This window comes from Brienomyrus brachyistius, chromosome 21 (genome assembly GCF_023856365.1).
Source record: "Brienomyrus brachyistius isolate T26 chromosome 21, BBRACH_0.4, whole genome shotgun sequence".
In the NCBI taxonomy this organism is placed as follows: domain Eukaryota; kingdom Metazoa; phylum Chordata; class Actinopteri; order Osteoglossiformes; family Mormyridae; genus Brienomyrus; species Brienomyrus brachyistius.
The window spans coordinates 18,960,695-18,980,562 of NC_064553.1; the positions used below are offsets into that span (position 1 = coordinate 18,960,695).

A 19,868-nucleotide genomic window follows, 5' to 3' on the forward strand; every position below is an offset into this window, starting at 1 on the left:
TAGTTGGGCTGATGCCCAACTACTGACACTGCCTGTTTCCAAATACACAACTGGTGGACACAGACATGAAAAAATGCAGGCTCTGCCATTTTCTGCCAATAAGCTGCATTTCCAGTTGGGGTTAATGAAATATTCTGCATTAAAAAACGTATTAAAAACTAGACAGTATCTAGTTTTAATACGTTTCATTGCTAAGACTAAAGCAGGTATTAACGAATAATAACTCAGACTGGTACATTCCATTTAACCTAATGTAGCAGACAGTGAAACATCTTAATGGTGAACTACTAAACAATGAACCATAATCACTCCTGTATTCCCAAGGGGTGAGTTTCCCCAAAGCCTTCTTAATGCTATGTTGTTTGTAAGTTCTCTCTTTTAACACAGAACTTACGAACAACGTAGCGTTAAGAAGGTTTCGGGAAATCGGGTCCAGACATGGGCACATACCTGTATAACACACATACATGTTTGCAATCTTCCCACAATGCATTTACATTGCATAATGTGTCACATGTATTAAACACATTATGGGAAGAATTACCACAGATTAGGGTTGGCTAGAGATCAGAAACTGGCCTCACATAGACATGGTGTCAATCAGCAAACATGCTGAGTATTACATCGTTTAGACATAAGTATATCGGGCAGACGTTTGTGCACTATCAGGGTTGTGGGACTGGTCCGCTGCCTCCGGAGATGCTTTGTTCACCGCCTAAAATACTTTTTGACTACTCAAAAAGTTTATAGATCTTCAAACTTTTCAGAAACGTTGCATAGGTGCGAATTGGAAAAGATTAAATTCTGATACAGATCACCCCTAGTGGTGGCAAAGGGAAGTGTGAATGCAGATGAGATTTAACCTTGTGATAAGTCAAAAAGATGGATCTTATTACTGCTTCACAAAAAATTTAAATGAATGAAGATCTACCTGGGTTCATATTCAAATTGCCTAAAAATTAAGCATTTTCAACTGGAGTACCTTAAATTCGTCAAGTTACCTGGCTTTGGGGGCAGAGGTTGCTTAATGGTTAGGGAAGTGCACTTATAATTGAAAGACTGCTGGTCGAATCCCCGACCAGCAAGGCACCACTGAGGTACCCTGAGCAAGGTACCACCCCTAAGCATTGCTCCCGGGGTACTGAATTAGCTGCCCCCTGCTATGTCATGATGTCACATATGGGTTAAATGCAGAGGACACATTTCATTGACGTGCACTGTGTGCTGTGGTGTGTCAACAATGACCACTGATCTCTAAATTCTAATTCTTCTAAATTCTTTGCGATATAGGCTGCAGGTGAACATAACTATACTTAAAAAAAAAAAAAAAAAGTCACATGAAATTATCCAAGGGTGCTGGATATACAACCTGACCCTGCACTCAGACCTGCACAATAAGCCAATGACAAAAAAAATAAAAAACAATGTCCGTGGTTCCTTCAGGGCTCCACATATACCACTAATGTATCCATTACAGTTTGTATGCATATCACAAAAAATGTTGGAAACAGCGCAAAGGAGAAAACAAATAGAATATAAATAGACAATATGAATAATATACAAACCATGTTAAGACATACCCAAAGAAACACACATAACCACCTCATTGGTGGGGAAAGATCGTGTGAACTGACATGCGAGTAGAATATGCAATAAATGAACAAATGTAGTTTGAGTTACACGTCACAACTAGAACTGAAAAGATCCAGGTGAAAAACATTTAACATTCACAGTATCAGATGATCCATCCATCCATTTTCCAAACCGCTTATCCTACTGGGTCGCGGGGGGTCGGGAGCCTATCCCGGAAGCAATGGGCACGAGGCAGGGAACAACCCAGGATGGGGGGCCAGCCCATCGCAGGGCAGACTCACACAACATCCACGCACACATGCACACCTACGGGCAATTTAGCAAGTCCAATTAGCCTCAGCATGTTTTTGGACTGTGGGGGGAAACCGGAGCACCCAGAGGAAACTCCACGACAACTAGGGGAGAACATGCAAACTCCACACACGTGACCCAGGCGGAGACTCGAACCCAGGTCCCAGAGGTATGAGGCAACAGTGCTAACCATTGCACCACCATGCCGCCCCCTCAGATGATCCATTCAGTACTTATTGAAAATCTACAGGTTGTTGAATAGGTGAGGAGTACAGATTGGGCAAAGCAGGTGACGGGGCTGTCTGAAAAATACAATGTTGTCATGTCAGACAGCACCAACCTCCCCATCCCCTGTCCCCCAATTTTTGTTGTCAAATTCACTTCAGCAGGATACTATGTTATCATTCATTACTTATAATAATACTAATAGGAAATTAATTGGAAGGAGTCCATTCTCTAGCAATAATTCAGTGTAACTCCATCCTTGCCTTTGTCTCAACAACAAACCAAAACAACGTCATTACCTCCTCGCTAAGTATTCCACATATATAAACTTTGCAGTCATTTTTTCATGCAATACTGCAAGACAGGTCACTAAAACAGCAATACAAAGTACTCATGTGTAAAGCATGAGAAAAAAACATGAACATGACTCAGTCATTGGAAGAATAAAAGCATAGATTACATCACGGAGAAGGGAAAAAAAACTGATCAAGTTACATATTAAATAAACATTTGTAACTCGTTTAATTTTTAAACCAGACCACCCCTGAAGACACTTGGAGTAAACAACGGTCAAAGTTCATATCTTGACTTATATTACCACATCGCAAAAAGGTTGCATGCCCACCCACATAGTAATATTGCAGATAATGTGAAAAATGCGTTATCCCTCTTATTTACCGGAGACCGGTACCGGGTATTACGACTACTATGAACCATAATCAATTACTAGAGGCGCTTGAGCTCATCCTATTTTTCTAAAATCACTATAATGGAATGACAGGACTAAAATGACCGACTTCTAGCCATAACGCACATAAAAATCATGCAAAAATAAAATCCAAATATCTAAAATAAAGCCAGTTTATGCACAGTTGAATCAACATTGAATCTGCAACTGGATTTTTCTGTTAGATCAGATTGGTGTTAGTGTCCGTAATGCCATAAAAATTATACACAGAATCCCCATATGAAATCTGTAAGTACATACAAAAACTAGCTAACCGATAACAAATGACATTCATCTATGAGGGACAGTCTAAAGCCTGATCAATACCAAATTCAAGTCAATCTAAACAAGAATAATACAGCCTTTATCTAATAAAATGGAAACGGTCAACAACTGAACAGTTCCTAAAAAGCAAAGGATCTAACTTGGCCTGTGTGTTACACCACCACCACCCAAAAAAAAAGAAAATCAACATACACAAAAAGAAACTCGATATTTGGCAAAGCACATGGGAAAAAGTTAGTGTAGGAACACGCCATAGTGCCCACGAGTGTCCATGCTGCCTTGTGCAGCTCTGTGGAGGCGTGATTAACCCTTTTTATTTATTTCCTACATCACCATTTTCTGCTTAAAAACGTGGTCAGATCACTTCGCACAAATCGGCTGGTTTAGAAACCCACACCGATTTCCCTTTTATTGTGATGCTAACACGTTTTACATCGCCATCTGATATGCAATTGCTACAGGATGCGTATTGCCCTGTGCACCGAATGAGCGGCATACAGGATAAAAGAACAATACGCAGAACCAGTTGAGGTTAGTCTTGTTACCCCAGGATATACTGGAGTTAGCCAGTTCATGCAGGCAATTGTAAACACACCTGGCAACATTTCATACAAAACATCAGCCATTTTAGTGATAGATGGACAATTTGCTATTCTCACGTTAAGTATCAGATCTATTAATGACCGATCCGGAATTGGAGGTTATATGGCTATAAAATTTATTTTACTTTTTATGATTACATTACTAACCAGCAAGCCTGAAATTTCCGCAATAGGTCCACCTTCTCGGATGAAATCGGGCACATTTAACTAGCCACATTTTAAGGTTGATGTCAGATTTGGTGGTCTGAACAAGAGCATCTGTATACCCAGATACCACTGCCTAACCGTGCAAAAAAAGTGCATATACTTATATCTAGCACATTTAGTCGATTATCAGTATCCAGTGATCCTCGGGACCTGTCTAGCAAGCCGTGATCTTAATATCAGTGTATTTATAACAACACTGTGATATATACGCTTGTAAGATGTACAAGATTATCAAAGCGCAGCCAGCGAAATAATAAAATGGGTATACGACGACTGGTCTTTCGCTCATCAATAAAACCACAAATTAAATCCGACTGTCAAGAAGTTGTGGTGGTGATCTAAAAGCAGAACCGTGCCAACTAATTAACTAGTTAGCTTAGCACAAACCGAGCGCCCGGACACAACACTGCGGCCACTTTCAAACAGACCTCCACATAACCCGCACCGGGCTGAAACTGAAATGTTTAGCAGGGGAGTTTTTATCTGGGTTTTAAAGACAAGCGCTTACCTCAAATATTGGACGCAAAGGTTCATCCTGCTCGGTCTTCGGGCTTTAAACGAGCTCTGTGTCAGGAGAAACCGAAGTGATTTCTGGCGCCATATTGTTCCCCAGTTGGTCACCACGGTAGCCGTCAGGCAAGCTAACTGGCTTAGCCTGCTAGCATGGACGGCCCGGATCAGCCGAGTACAAAAACCCTACAAAACACTAGGAAATGAAAGAGCTTGGTGTCGGTTAGTTTGCCTGAAGGATTATTAACTAGGGATAGGACAGTTATTTAACACCTCCGCAGCGACGGTGGGTCTCAGAAAACAACATAGCTTTTCAACTTAGCAACGCTTTACACCATGATGGTAACAGGTAAAAACTACTACGTTAAAAAAAACGTCGTCGGCGATTTCTTGAGGTGGGTAAAAAAAAAAATCATTCACCGCTGAGCGTGCCAGCTAATCGGCCTCCGCTCGGCCGCACGGCCCCCGGCTTTGTGAAACAGGCGTCATTTTGGTTCTAAAGTGGTACCTTTTAGCTCACACGCGAGCCAACATGGCGGCCTTTCTTCCTTCTGGTAGCTGATAGACAAGGTGGAGGATGATTTTGTAGGATGAAGATGAGAGATCGTTGTTAATTGATCATGTCGGTGGCATTAATCCACGGGCAGAAATCACCATTCATCATAGAAAAATATTCACGATTCAAAATGAGGCTCATTCGAAACGAATCTGTTTAGTGTGTTTGTTTATTGAGCTTTAACTAAGCACGGGGTAAAATTTAGGCAGCATAACAAGCATCCAACTTGTGTTAAAAAAAAAAAAAAAACCAGGGATGAATATAATGTTTCGAACTAACAGGCCCTTCCCGAAGAACCTGTACGTTAAGTCGCCTTTAATGGGCGCGTGGACAACACGAACCCGGAAGTGCTCTGGGTGCGAATTCCCATCAGTCATTTCGAAAGACTAACAGCAACTGAAAAAAGCAAGATGGCAGATAGGTGATTGGATACGTAGAATAATGGTGGACAAGAATAGCCCCCCCGTAACTAGAAATTTCCAGTATTTCACCTTTACCAATAACAATGTAGCTTTTAAATTGATTTCTTACTGTTTATTTTTTTCTGTTTTCGGAGTGATGATTTTGGTTTAAGTAAATGGCCATGGTTTAAGAACAAATTATAAAAAAAATGTAAAATAATTTGTTATTTTAAATAATTTACTGTGATTTCAGATTTAATTGAAAATTATGATTAATGTATGATAATGTAGTTCATCCGTATTTCACATAAACGCAAAGTGGTTTTAATATGAGCGACTCATCTTTAGTAAGTACCTCCAACATAAGTTTTTTCGGACAGCACCTCAATTTAAGGGTGTTATAAAACGAGAAATTCAACGGCCATGTACTCTGCTGTGCCTAGGATTCCACCCGTTTGACATTTGGGAATGTGTAATGTTGATGAAATTCTCTGATGGCGAGATAACTAATTTATATATAAATTTTGGTTAATACATGCTCATTAGTTTATTCAGAATCTTGTGCACCTGTCCGAAAGCTGAGTTAGTTTGTCTTGTCATCACAAGCATATGGTTCTTTTGTTAGTTGTTTTGATTTAATCTACTCTATACTTTAGTTTATTCCATAGATTTAACATGAAAGCCCTTTTCTAAGTAGACCATTACAAAATGAAAACTAAAGAACCCAAGATACTTCCTCTTTTTTTCAACCAAAATCTCAATGCAGTTGCATCATTAGTAGATGTTATGCATCTATTAAAATACATACATTGGGAGGGTCTATACTCAAACCATCGATGACTTAATTCTTTGCTAATGTTTTGTACAAGTTTTATTTTCACGAAATGGATGCTTTATTTAGGTTTTAATACACATTTACTGATTGCAGCAGAGAAATTAGTCCCTCTGATTAGCATGAATTTTCCAGGTTACAGGATCATCTCAAAACTCAAGTTAAAATGTTTATTGAAAAAAAATGGAGGTTTAATAAGGATGGACTGATTCTTTTCTTCACTCTTTTTCCTGATAAAGTTACAGGAGCAGCATGCCGAATAGTCAGACCAGACCTCTTTCGCTGGGGCCACAGATTGTAGCTTGTTCCTGTTACCCAAATGCTCCTAAGGCCAACTAGGAGATGTTATCCCTCCAGTGCCTCCTGGCTGTTCCCCAGGGATTTCACCCAGTGAGACCCGCCCAGAATAGCTGCCTTGGGTGGCAACTATGCGGCATCCTTATAAGATGTCCAAATCACCTCAGATGACTCCTCACAACTAAAAGAGCAAGAGCTCTATTCCGAGGTCCTTCTGAAATCCACTCACTAAAAGTGTCAGACCATCCCACTGAGGAACCTCATTTCAGCCTCTTATACTCATGACTTTGTTTTTTTCAGTTATTACTCATAGCTCATGACAGAGTAGCTTGAGAACCCAAACAAGCTGTTTCACCACTTAGTTCCAGCTTTTCTGGCAAACATGCAATCTGCTTCTCTCACATTCCCGCTTTTCATGAACAGAATCGGACCCCTGCACTCAGGACACCCTCTGCACTAGTATCACCATAACCCTTACACGCATTTGACTTAGCAGTTATTGGCCAGTAAATCCATGTTAGGCAGAATTCTGAATTATTTCAAAAAACCGGAACAGTATAGTTTGCAACAGTTCTTGAGCACAAAAAAACAAACACATTTACTTCTCATCATGTGCTTAACAGGATATTCCTAAGGTTGGGAAAGCAACAATTATGGCAGCTTCGTCATGGATTACCATATTAGAACAACTAATGTCAGAAAGCTAGATCACTCATTTTTTTGGAAGGGAACCATTTTTACAGAATTGGACACAGTTTCTTGTTTTCGTAGCAACAATTTAATTGGAACAATTCGATTTACAGGCAGTATATGAACAGGAGTTGTCAGATCTTTTAAAAAAATGTCACCGTGGCATGTAGGGATTTGAAAATAAAAATACTAACTTAAGAACTAATAAATGATTAAATACTTGATATAAATAAGAACTGTTTTATACATAAAATAGTACGTGTGACATTCTTTCCACAATGGCGTGCTTTGCAAATACAGAGGAGGCATGACTGGGATCAGAGGATTTGCTGGTCTTTCTGCAACTTGTTCCTTCATGCGTTCAACACAAGTAGGTATCTTTACATCGTTAACACTAACACCAGTAATTAATACATGGCTTAGAAAAGCCAGATCTCTTCCATTCAAGGAAGGAACCACTGGAAGTAAAGGCATGTTTGCGATTAACAAGCAAAACCTTTGAATACAAGCAAGCATTGTCCTATACAGGTGTGTGGGTCTGTGTGTGTAGATTTCAGGTACAGTTATTTTGTAATGCTAGGACCATGTGTGTAAAGTTTCAGTTGCTTTTGTAAATGATGGGACCACAAGAGAAGGCTAATGCACTGTAGTCAGTCCTGCGCATATAAATGCATATATTTACACGAAAATCTCATTCTCACACTATAATAAACACACTCACACAAATATAACATTTGAAATTATTAGCACCAGTGTATCAAAGTCTTGTTACGCACATGTACAACATTGCATAGTGTTGAATTCAGAGTATGTTGCAGGAATTGGGTAGTTATGCAGCAAAGGTGGTCATCTATAAGGGTAGCTGAAATTTTACAAGTGCCTTTTCACACTTTTCATATATTTACTTGATGGGTTTTGCATGTATATATGCGTACACTACAGTAGACAAAAGTGGTTTGAGTTCACCAGGGATTCATTCACTGCTGGGCAAGGCTACTCATGTCATGGTCAAATAAAAACAATGTACTGAATATTAGCTTTGACTAGCTGCGCCCAAACAAAACGAAACACAAGTTGCCAAAAGTCTGTTTCACGTAAGCTTATTCTGAGTAAGAGACACATGGATTTCAGACAGGAGTCGTTGCGTCTTGCACTTAAGGCACTTCTGAAAAACACAAGCCGTTGCAGTCATATGGGTTTTTTTTTCCCCGAATGGTACCGTTTCGTCTCTAACAGCGGCTGCACTCAAACTGCAAAGTCGGTAACTGTGGTAACAGCTCTGTGTCTGCAACTTGTTGCATATATCAGTTGCAGTTATTTGTTATAACATCCTGGTTTAACCAAAATATTGATATGTTTTTTTTTTTGTTAAGCAAAAAAAAAAAAAGTAGTAGTTTTGGTAAAAAACGGCACTTAGCCAGTGTTATAGGGGAGGAGCAGAGGTACATAGAGTGGAGGGCTCAGGTTAGGGCCTCTCCAAGGAAGCGGTATTGTAACACCCTGCTGGTAGCGTGTTCTTTATGTCCATTAGGTTGTCGATGTCCTTCCTGATGTCGCGGATCTGCTGGTCATAGTCAGAGATCATGGTGTCCTGGCTCTTGGCGACTTCGCTGAGCTCTTTAAGCTTGCGGTCCAGCTCACTATTGTCCATCTGGTCTTTGGCATTCTTCAGCAATCCATCGATCTGGTCCAGTTTGCTCAGATCCACTTTGTCGATGTTGCCTAAACCCAGATGGAAGTGTTCACTGGTCTAATTATAAAGCCAGGTTACTAGACCTGATTACCTATCAAATCTGTTCAATTCAGTGTGGCAAAACTCATCAATTACAGGCACCGCCAGTCACATGTCATGCAGTACATACCCAGTTGCTTCAAGAGGAGATTTATTGTATTCAAAGCTGTCTTGACAGCGTTCTTAGCCTTGCGGGCATTGTCCTCAGCTTCCTTAGCTGCATCAGAGGCCTGCAAAATGACCACACAGATATTTATGCTAAAGCCAAGGAAACTGTCGCGAGAGAATTTTGCCAACTCAACAAGTCATTAAATTTGCCAAATTACTGAAATAACAGTATAAAATGTTGAGTTTTCAGGTTCAAGTCTCAAAGATAATACAAACTAGAATTTTGTAATGCATTAGTATAACGATAAATATTTACAGAAGTTTTGCTAGCAACCGCTGAATTGTATGCGTTTCAACATGGATGGATGACAGCTAAAAATGACAACAAATCAATAAATTGCATAAATATATTGTACAAAGTAGCCAATCGGATCTTTCTGTTCTTGTGAAGTGGGAAGTATGGTGATACTTTCAAGTGACGAATACGGCAAAAACAGGAATATCATCCAAAGATAAATTCATGCAATTCCACATGTTGTGTGGTAAGAATTTCACATCAAATTCTACAATGAACATTTCAAACCATCTTTTTTCCTATGAACACTTTACCTTTACGAATAAATGTTTACAGTATTTAAAACTAATTGCCCTGAAAATGTATATATCTTTAATTACATGTTTTTATAAAAATAAAAAAAAGAACCACAATTGACCTTTTAACAGCCTAATTGCTTCTAGAAAAGAAGTCTCACAAAGTAAAACATGCTTATTTCCATGACTGGTGAGATCCATAATCCATTAGAATTCTCCTGACCATTCAGCTTCATTCCACTTCCTCTTACTTGTGATATATTTGCATGGTTAGGATCAGCAGGCAGACTCACCATGCTGGCCATCATCATGTCCTGGTCAGCCTCTGAAGTCCTCTTGGCCAGCTCCATCTCTGCATTCGACAGCTTGGCCATCATATCGTTGACCTCATCGTCTAACTTCATGGTGTCATTAAAGGCCTTCTCTGCTTCCAGTTTGGTTTTTGCAGCGCTCTGAAACATAGGAATGCCAAGAATTCACCAGAGAATTTCTTGAGGACTGAGCTCATAATTCAGCCAAGAAGTTTCCCACAACATGGGATCCAAAAATGTTTTTCTCCAAACTAATTAAATGATTCTGGGTTATTGGTAACTCAGTATCTTACTCTATGGTGTTTTCTGGTGGTGTTTACAGGCTTCTTACTCATTCTTATGTCCTAACAGCAAGCAAGTGGGATGACTGACTGAAAGCTGTTGGGTTATTGGTGCTGCAATTTGTTATGCTATCAATTAGCCAAGCTAATTGCAACCAAACAAGATAATCTTTATGAAAAAATTATACGACATGAAACGGAGGATTATTTGTTGCTTAGGTGTTGCGTTTGAGTTTCTGCGATCTTTTAGCAAACTCCAAAAACATTCCTGTTTAATTGTTCATGGTGAACTTGCAAATGAACAAAACCACAAATGTTAAATGTTCAGATATAAAGGGGTTACTTTATTTATGCTAGTAGCTCATAAAAACATTATTTGGCATATAGAGCAAGATGCTTGCATGTATTTGCCAATGGTGAAATGTACCTTTTGAACGGCATTGGCGATCTTCTCGGCTTCTTCTGCCTTGTTCTTGGCCTCCGCAGCATCGGCGGCAGCATTGCCCAGCGCTCCCTCCGCCTGCCTCGTCTTCTCGGCAGCCATAACGATGGTAGCATTAATCTCTGGGATCTTCTTCATGGCGTCTTCTGCAGCAGTCTTGTTGTCATTCACACGTTTGTCAAAATCTGCGCATGGAGAAAGGAATACAAAGCATACACAGAATGGTGACTTTCTGATGGCATTTAAAAGTCTGAATCCGTTAATTATCACATAATCCAGATCTTTTTAAACCCGTATAAAATATTACATCTAGGATTTTTTTCCACCTCAAGAATTAAGACAGAGAGATTATTACAAATTGTAGAAAGTTAAATTTCATAATCTTAATTGTTAAAAGGTTACGTTTCTTCAGAACAGCCTGTGTTAACATCACATTCTTTATTCTTGGAGTCAAACTTAGTCCAAGAAAAAAAAAAAAAAAAAACAATGCATGGTGTATTTTTTTCAGGGAAGGCAAGGGCCTTACTAAGCACATTGCTTAATAATAAACATGTAATTTAAACTGGTTTTGAGTCATCTCAAGATACACTTACATGGTAAAGAATGACAATGGAAAAATTGGAAAAATTTTGCTCCAAATTTTACAGCTTCGCTGTTTAAAATAAATTGAAGTTGCTGCTGCCGCAAAAATTCGTGCCATTGTTAAAAATGTCAGCCCTATATATACAGATCTACTCTAGATCTACTAGATCTACTCTAATTACTAGAGATGCACCAAACTGATATTCAGATCAGTACTGGTGCCAATCCTATTTCACAGATCGAGTATCGGCCGTATGTGACCGATCCACATCCGATACTTTAGTTTTTGGCGATCTCTAAAAAAACAGATTTAACACGAAATAAGAGCTATTTGTACAATCAATCACATGACAGCTCTTTCTCATTTTAGATATTTCTTTCTGTGCCATTTAAGCTGAACGCTAATGCTGCCACTCAGCGAGTCTGAGACTTCTGCCTGCTGTGATGTCATGTGCATACCCTTTGCAGCAAGAGAAGCGTAAAAACAGCAGATAAGGGGGTGACAGTCAAAGTATTTTATGCTTTTAACAACTAGTAGCATGGTAATTTGCAGTCTTTGTAAAAACAGTTTTGAGAGGTGGGAGTAGTGTTTAGTAGTAAATCCGACTAAACACAGCACACGTAATTATGGGGCATTTTAATTATTCGCCACTTGCGTATCCCGAATCGGAAGACATTGAAATTGAACCGCAAATGTCTCAAAAATGCTTAAGAGATACAAACAAGGTGGAACAAAACACAATTCATGTTTGCAGTAGTCTAATTAAAGAATTTCTTGGCACACATTTTTTCATCTGCATTTACTAGTTTAAAATATAAATGTATACGCTATATACTCATGTCAACATAGTAAAGTAAAAAGAGCTCTTGTATCGGAATCTGATCCTATCGGGAATTGTGTATCGTAAAAGGATCGGAACTGAAAAAATCTGGATCATCTCATCTCAACTAATAACAATGACTGAATACAAGAATTAAAGATTGAAGATTAAAGATATAAACATTTTCAAGGCCTAGCCCTGGATATGCTGGCTTTTGTACTCTGATAACACAGGCTTGAACACTTTTACAAAATTATGGCCTACAAGCTGACTATTCTAAACGTCATATCCTTTGGAATTGCTTGAAGAGTGGCAGATTGATGAAACCTGCATTGGACTCGCACTAACCCTTCAGGTTTGCTAGAATGTCTTGGGCTTCCTGGTACGTGGATTTCCCCTTCTTGGATGCTTCTTCAGCCAAGGCCTTGGCGGCATCAGCTCGAGCCAGCAGCTGATCAGCAGTCTGGAAGATGGGAGCGTTACCACAGCAGCCACCTCACTGAGCTAACTTCCAAAGGGAACTCTGATTTTAACTATCAAAAAGTTCTTAAAAATTGACAACCAGACTATCAAAGAAAAGCTTAAATGAGTGATTTATAAAATATTTTTAAAATATCGCATTGTTGTTATTTAAAATGTTGCATATTATATAACAATATGCAATATTTTAAATAACATGTGATAACTGAAAAAAATATCACAATAGAAGATAAAGTTGTCCAACACATTTGTTTTTGCCAAAAGAATAACGTGAAAACATGAAAAAAAGCGCCGTTGTAATCCACTTATCGACTGGCACTAAAACCCGCCGACCAGCAGGGGGTTACTGATTAGCGGGGCTGATCAAAGTCTTTTAGTTTATCTGGAAAGTTGATTGGTGGGGCGGATTTAATTATGACTTAGAAACATGTAGCAGACCATCAGTGGTCAAATATCTGGCGAGAGAGAGCAAAAGTGGTCAAAATATAACGAGTCCCGCGTACAGCTCAACTGAAAACTAAATCAGAAGTCTGTTATCTCACTGTGTTTGTAGCCTTGGCCTGCTTGCCGGGTTAGTTACAGTCAGATATAGACACTGTCACATACTGCACATTGCCCTGAACAGCAGCTAGCAGTACATGCAAGTACTGGAGGCAGGATTTTGCCGTCTCCCTCGCTTGTTAGAGAATTACGATTTGACGCTGTAAAGCATCACCTGCTGCTCAGTCTTGCCCTTCTCCAGCAGTCTGCGGACTTCTGTCTCTTTGCCTCTGAGGTCCTCCCTGAGGTCCATATACTCTTTCTCAGTTTTATCAATCAATTTATCCAGCTCCGAAGCCTCTTTCTGGATTTTGTTTGCTTCATCCTGAAAAGAGGGACGTTATTTAACAGGGTGTCAGTTACATTCTAACTAAGTTATATGCAAAAATTTAGGCACCCCTGGCTAAATTGCATGTTTAGTCAGTTATGCGAGTGAAAAGTAACACGACTGCTGCAGGACACAGTATCGGAAAACAACAAATTTGCAAACGTTAAAGTTACTTTTTATTCCATCAGCGTCAAAAGTAGTAAAAAATTGAGCTTTTTGTAAGAAACAAAAAAAAAAAAGCCAAATGGTATGTTTTTGACAGTGGTAAAATATATCCAATTTTTTTTTTTGGGGGGGGGGGGGGGGGGGGGGGGGTTCATTATGCGTTGGGGTTGTGTGGCTACCAGTGCTGCAGGAAACATTGCAATGGTAGAGGGAAGAATGGCTTCCACCAGGTATCAGCACTTTCTGGATGCCAGCCAAGAAGCTGAGGCTGAAAAGGGGATGGTTTCTACAACAAGGGGGCCCGAGAATATGTCAGGATTATAAGGGATCTGCAGGGAATTGTGGGCAAAAATCCCTACAACACAAACTTAGCGACTCAGCAGGATACAAAGCAGGTGTTACTAAATATTGACGTACTGAAGTATCCAAATTTTTGCAAATGCCGTGTTTTGACATTCATGGAATAAAATGTAAATGTCAAGGTGCATTAACATTTCTTGCAGCAATTATGAACTACATCATAGTTACATAATAGACTGAATTTGCAATTTGGCAAGCAGTGCCCAACAACTGTATTTTCATATTACGTCACATTTCCTCTAGCATGTTTAGGCTAGTGGCTCCTGCTAACCTCAAGCGATTTGGTGTCGAGACCTGGGAGCCCAGTTAGGTTTGCATAGATGCGCAAGGCCTTGCTGCCAGCCTCTTCAGCTTCAGCGTCCACCTTGCTCGCTTGCTTTTCCAAGTTCCGTGCCAAATCTTTAGCCTCATTAAACCTGCAAGCACCACATATCCGTAAGATTCGTTGTTCCTTCTAACAGTTAATAACAAAAAAATAGTGTCATATTTTATACTTCTTGTTGAGATCCTCGATGTCATTGCTCGTCTTGTTCTCCCCGTCCAAAGTTTTCTTCAACAGTTCCAGGGCCTTAGCTGACGTGCTATTGGCGTCCTTGGCGATTTTATGTATCTGATCTGCATCAATCTTGTGTCTAATCAGAATCGTGTAGAAAATCAATTATCACTACCATTCTCAAGATAGTAAAAGTACATGTAAACACCAATTAACGACACCATTAATAACTCAAACGTAGTTCTTACTTCTCAGCCAGTTTCCGAGCTTCCTCTGCTAGAAGAGTCATGTTGTTTGGATCCCCAGTGTTTGTTGGTACATTTATATCCTACAAAGAAAATTAACTATATACATTAGCCTCTTCAATGGTGACGCATTTAACAGAAGACACTGGAGTGTCTTATTTACTAGTGACTTATAGACAATGACTGTTCGAGCTCCTCACCACTTTATTTATGGCATCCTTGGCCTTCTGGAGCTCATCGCGGGCCCGGTTGATCAGATTGTCTGCGCTTTGGACACGGGTTCGAGACTTGTCTGCCAGTGTGCTCGTTTGGTCCACAGTGTCACGTATGTTATGGAGACGCTTCGACTGGGTGACTAAGGTGCTGTTGATGTGAGCCAATCGCTCCAGGAGCTCCTTGTCAACATCTGGAATGGATGAAAAATTTGGGACATGCCAACATTTCCTATTAGCAAGCTTAGCAGGTAAGTTTCCAGAATTTCAGACTTGTTGAAGTATTGTTTGTTACCAAGTCAATTAGGAAGATAACCAGCAAAAAGGAAGGAAACTGATTTACTTATTTTTTAAAATATTGCTGCCATTAAATATTGGGCACCATTTAAATATTTTAGCCTTTATTTCAGCAGTCCTCACCTTTGCTGTTCTGCGCCTCCAACAGCAGGTCCATAATTGCCTTTTCTGCCTCCCGCAGACGCTCTTCAAAGGCCTTGTCGCTGACGGTCCCCTGACTGCTGCTCAGGTTGTCAATGAGATCCTGCAGTTCCTGCATCTTCTGTCTTTGCTGGTGCACCTAGAACAAAAAGCCGAAAGCCTGTGAGTCTTGAAGGTGCAAATTGGGATGAATTGCAGAGAATAAGCTCCCTCTACGCAGCATTAACTCACCTTGTCTCTCACAAGGGTGTAGCAGGAGGGGCACTGCTGGCAGCCGGGCCGAGAACGGTTGTAGAAGTAGTTCTCTTCACACATGTCACAGCGAACACCAACAAAACCAGGCCGGCAGATGCAGTGCCCATTCTCCTCACACTGGGCTGACTGGGAGCCCTCTGGGTCACAGTCACAGGCTACATTGCAAATTGGGAGAGGGGTGGTGTCAGAGACGAGACAGATTTCTAACTGTCATACATTCCTTAATACCTCAATACAGAACCAGGATCAATGGCTATGTTATTCAGGATTTTTCTAGGAAAATGGACCTATTTTGTAGTTTCACACGACATGCTACTGGCAATTGGTAAAAGCAGCAGATTAAAAGAACATCTTACGTTTACAGCCGGATGGCCCGAAGCCAAAGAAATTGACCTCACACTGGTCGCAGTGCTGACCCGTGACACCTGGCTGGCACTCACACTGACCACTGCTTATGTGACATTGGCCGTTCGTGGAACCAACTGCACTGCAGTCGCACCTGTAGAGACAATTTTAGGCTTTAAGATACATAACTAGAATAGAGTAGTCAAGGAAATTGTGACAGTGATTATGAGCACATGATCTAGTCGTCCATTATAAAGATGCAGCTTTCTACACTGCAGGTAAAACCAAGAAGCTCACCGCTGGCAGCCCAGGCCGCTGTGCAGGTTGAAATAGCCCGGATTGCAGACGCTGCAGTCCCTGTTTGTTACATTGGGCAGACATGAGCACTGACCAGTGGTCTGTAAGCAGCTGGTTCCCTTGTTCACCGTGCCAAAACGAGAGCAGTTGCAGGCTGGGGGGAGGGAGCAGACCAATCAGAATCTACCCACTATATTCTCAAAAGAGGTGGTAGTAACCATTATTCAGACTTGGCTGGACAGTCTGAAAAGCCAACAGCTTAGTCAGCGTCACATAATGCACATGAACGATGTGATCTTTCGTTACAGTCAGACATCTACAAGCCACAGAACAGAACGTGCTTTTCCATTTCATTACTATCATTTTACTAGAAAGGATGTTGTCAGATTAACAGCACTATTCCCTGGACAGTTCTCTTACCCCTCCACCCCATCTAATCCCTACAAACTTCTATAATTTCTAGAAGTACTAGATGTCAATAAATGTGTTTTTACCTGAATGCCCAGAGTCCTAGTTACTAAACCTATCCATTCATTGTACATTCCACTTACACACCCTTTCCCCCACAATTAAGTAGCTAAATTTCTTTATGTCTTAGTGTCTATATTAAAAAATTTCAATTATATATATATTATACTCTTTATATGTTTAAATACTTATATTTATTTCTCATTTGCGCTATGACCAACAGTTTCTGTGACTTAATAGTAAGAAGTGTAACAATAAGTGACAATATTAATTTCATGGGCACAATGTACTAAATCATGCACAAAAATTAATGTTCCCACAAAACACTAAATGTAGCTCATGAAATCCCTAAAATGTGCTTACAATTTACTTTTTTCGTGCTCTCAATTTCCTATTACAGGCCATCAAATTAAGTTGTGCGGAGCTTTTGTTTGTCTGCCTGCCTAAAGGAATGATGTGCACAGTGGCAGAATCTGGAGCGAAGTACGCAAGTGCTATGTTTTACGATAGTAAGTTTATTTCCTCAAATTGTTATGTCTCCCAGTACAATGTGTGCCCAAGCAAAACCCCAGGCCTCTCCAGGGTTCTGCAGGTATAACTAACTACGATGTCATACAGACACATTCCAACCCTATTGAGATTTTCTTCTGTTACAGCTACCTATTACAATCACAAGATACAATGTCTTCTGCTTTCGCCATTCCCTTTGCTGCCACTCATTTACATTGCTTTCATTTTGGGATGATTTTGCTCAGTTTGTTCATATCCAGTTGCTCACCCATACAATATGTTTGCACAGTTGAAAAAAGATGCTTCAAATAATTTTATCAAAAAAAGAGTTACTCCCACAAACGAGACCAAGTGTCAAAACTGCCCTATTTTGTATTAGCACTGCTTCAGTTTTGGGGCGATCCATCTCAAAATTTGCTCAGTTCCAGTTCATCACCCAGACATTGTACCTGCAAAATCTGTAAAAAGATCCTTCAAAGATTTTTTGCGTTGAGTTATCACGCTAACTAGAAAGCATCTGTGGTAGCAGTGGCCCAGCCCCACAAGCACATGTATTCCATGTCTAATAAACACAATTAAGACCATTTCCCTGCCCAAACAAAAGACCAGATTCAGCTGCACATTGGCTGATCTCTGGAACACTACGTGAGGGTCGTCCAGCTGCCATCTGACTCTGCAGCGAGTCCCTCTGCTGACCCCATTTATCAGACCACATGCGGTTTGTTGCTGTACATTTATCTGCATTATATTTTTTGGTTATCTGTCTCATCTACTTTTTATGGCCCAGTTTGCCATTATTACATTTGCAATTTCTAATGAGATCAATAAAGTATTTGTCATTTAAAACTTGGTGAATCCATTTTGTCTGACTATTTGCAATTACAGAATGTAAGGTGGACAAGATATCATAAAGTGTAGAATGGAGTGTCATTCTCACCCTTGCACTTCTCGGCAGGATTGATGGCCAGAGCATTTCCATAGAAACCATCCTTGCAGCGGTCGCAGAAGAAGCCGTTGGTGTTGTAGATGCACTTGAGGCACTCGCCGGTGTCGCGGTTGCAGTTGCCCACGGCATTGGGGTCGATGTTGTTGCTACATGTGCACTCCCTGCACACCCTCACAGGGCCACTTGTCCCCAGGGGGTCGCCAAAATAGCCGTCGTCACAGAGCTCGCACTTCTTCCCTGGGAAGGATCATCACACACGGCTACTCGCTACTGCGTGCTACATAGTGCCCTGTGAACTCAAAAATACTTAAACAGCGAAAATCACAATTCTCTATCCCCCAGGGTGGATTTACTATAACATATGGTCTAGCTGCTCTTTAAATTTATACCTGCTGCCCCCGTAGGGCAGTTGGTACAAACCACTTCCATGGTATGAAGTACCACTGCACAGGATGAGCCTCCAGGACAGGGGCAAGGCTTGCAATCAGAGGCAGTTCCCAGAGTAGCATCACCGTAGTAACCATCACTGCACTTCTCACAACTGGAACCAGCAGTGTGGTCCTTGCAATCACACATCCCTATGACAAAAATGTGTAAATTATATTTTCTGCCACTAGAGGGCAGTATTAGCCATGCAAAGACTTTTGAAAATTTTACTCTTCAAAAACGTGAAACCCATCAGGTTCATACATACAGGATCTGTTACACGAGTTGTTAACTATTAGCAATGTAATTGCTTTCCAACATATAGCACATTTATAACTTTTTATCATATGTTTACTATATTTATTTAAAGGGCTATTGTAAGGGAATAAGGTTTAACAGTGTTTGTCCAAAAATTACTCCCAGAAACTGACCTGTCTCTGGATCACAGGATTCGCTGTGGCCGTGGCAGTTGCAAAGCTCACAGGAGCTGAAAGGCCCCAGCTCAGGCTGGGTCCTGCGGTACCCCAGGGCACACCGCTCACAGAACTGGCCCGTGTAGCCCTGGGGGCAGGTGCACTGCTCCACCCAGTGCGCGGGTGTGCCAGGACCCTTGCGGGCAGTCACGAGGGACACATTATCCAGATGCCCAGCACCTAAAGAAGAATTCAGCTTATTAACATGTGGAATTTTCCATAAGGTATCAAGCTCCCATAAACCGGATGACTTCAGTATACAGTCTTGTGAAGGTATTCCTCCTCTGGTTGATTCCCTCTATTTTGCTTAGTAACATTTAATCGTTTATGATGTTCAAACTATTTAGTATAGCGCAAATGACAACCTAAGTAAACACGACAGATTAATTTAACCCAACACTTATCACCCATGTGAAAAGTAACTGCTCCATAGCCACTCACTGAACCAATGAACCAAATTTAAATAACGGGTTAAATTACACTAGACACACACTTGCAAACATCACTTAAAACCTTTCCAGAAATGTAAAGCTGGCTAAAAGTTCTCAAACAGCACACAACACCTTGATCAAAAGAAATGCCACATGAAAGACATAAAAAGGAAAGTTAGTCAGGAAAGGGGTACAAAGCACTCAGTAAAACACTTCGACAGCCATCACCTCCAAATGGAGAAAACTTGGAACAGTGGCAGATCTGCCCAGTAGTGGCCAGCCTAGCAGAATAAGCATCTAAGAAACTGTAGGCCTTTCTCAGGCCAGTTAAAGTCTGTGTTTGTGGTTCCACCATTAGAAAGAAACTATGTC

The 19,868-nt window shown here is 40.5% G+C and overlaps 2 protein-coding genes across 4 annotated transcripts in view; both read right to left on the reverse strand.

The window, feature by feature from the left end:
• Window positions 1-5,304, reverse strand: part of smg7 (SMG7 nonsense mediated mRNA decay factor) — a 54,167-nt gene extending 48,863 nt beyond the window's left edge. The window contains exons 1-2 of one of the 3 annotated variants that reach the window (XM_048989542.1): window positions 4,949-5,304; window positions 4,439-4,636 (exon numbers count right to left, since the gene is read on the reverse strand). In XM_048989542.1, the coding sequence (XP_048845499.1) occupies window positions 4,439-4,464 (26 nt within the window). In that variant the 5' untranslated portion in view covers window positions 4,465-4,636; window positions 4,949-5,304. The other 2 variants (XM_048989543.1, XM_048989544.1) reach the window with 2 other exon arrangements.
• A 1,977-nt stretch (window positions 5,305-7,281) lies between these two features.
• lamc1 (laminin, gamma 1) overlaps window positions 7,282-19,868 on the reverse strand; it is a 57,981-nt gene continuing 45,394 nt past the window's right edge. The window contains exons 12-28 of the mRNA XM_048989537.1: window positions 19,024-19,245; window positions 18,556-18,744; window positions 18,158-18,403; window positions 16,243-16,396; window positions 15,957-16,099; window positions 15,577-15,755; window positions 15,328-15,484; window positions 14,896-15,101; window positions 14,699-14,778; window positions 14,452-14,589; window positions 14,229-14,373; window positions 13,280-13,429; window positions 12,433-12,547; window positions 10,667-10,866; window positions 9,941-10,099; window positions 9,079-9,178; window positions 7,282-8,938 (exon numbers count right to left, since the gene is read on the reverse strand). Of these exons, the coding sequence (XP_048845494.1) occupies window positions 8,682-8,938; window positions 9,079-9,178; window positions 9,941-10,099; window positions 10,667-10,866; window positions 12,433-12,547; window positions 13,280-13,429; window positions 14,229-14,373; window positions 14,452-14,589; window positions 14,699-14,778; window positions 14,896-15,101; window positions 15,328-15,484; window positions 15,577-15,755; window positions 15,957-16,099; window positions 16,243-16,396; window positions 18,158-18,403; window positions 18,556-18,744; window positions 19,024-19,245 (2,840 nt within the window). The 3' untranslated portion in view covers window positions 7,282-8,681. The remainder of the gene's footprint in view (window positions 8,939-9,078; window positions 9,179-9,940; window positions 10,100-10,666; window positions 10,867-12,432; window positions 12,548-13,279; window positions 13,430-14,228; window positions 14,374-14,451; window positions 14,590-14,698; window positions 14,779-14,895; window positions 15,102-15,327; window positions 15,485-15,576; window positions 15,756-15,956; window positions 16,100-16,242; window positions 16,397-18,157; window positions 18,404-18,555; window positions 18,745-19,023; window positions 19,246-19,868) is intronic.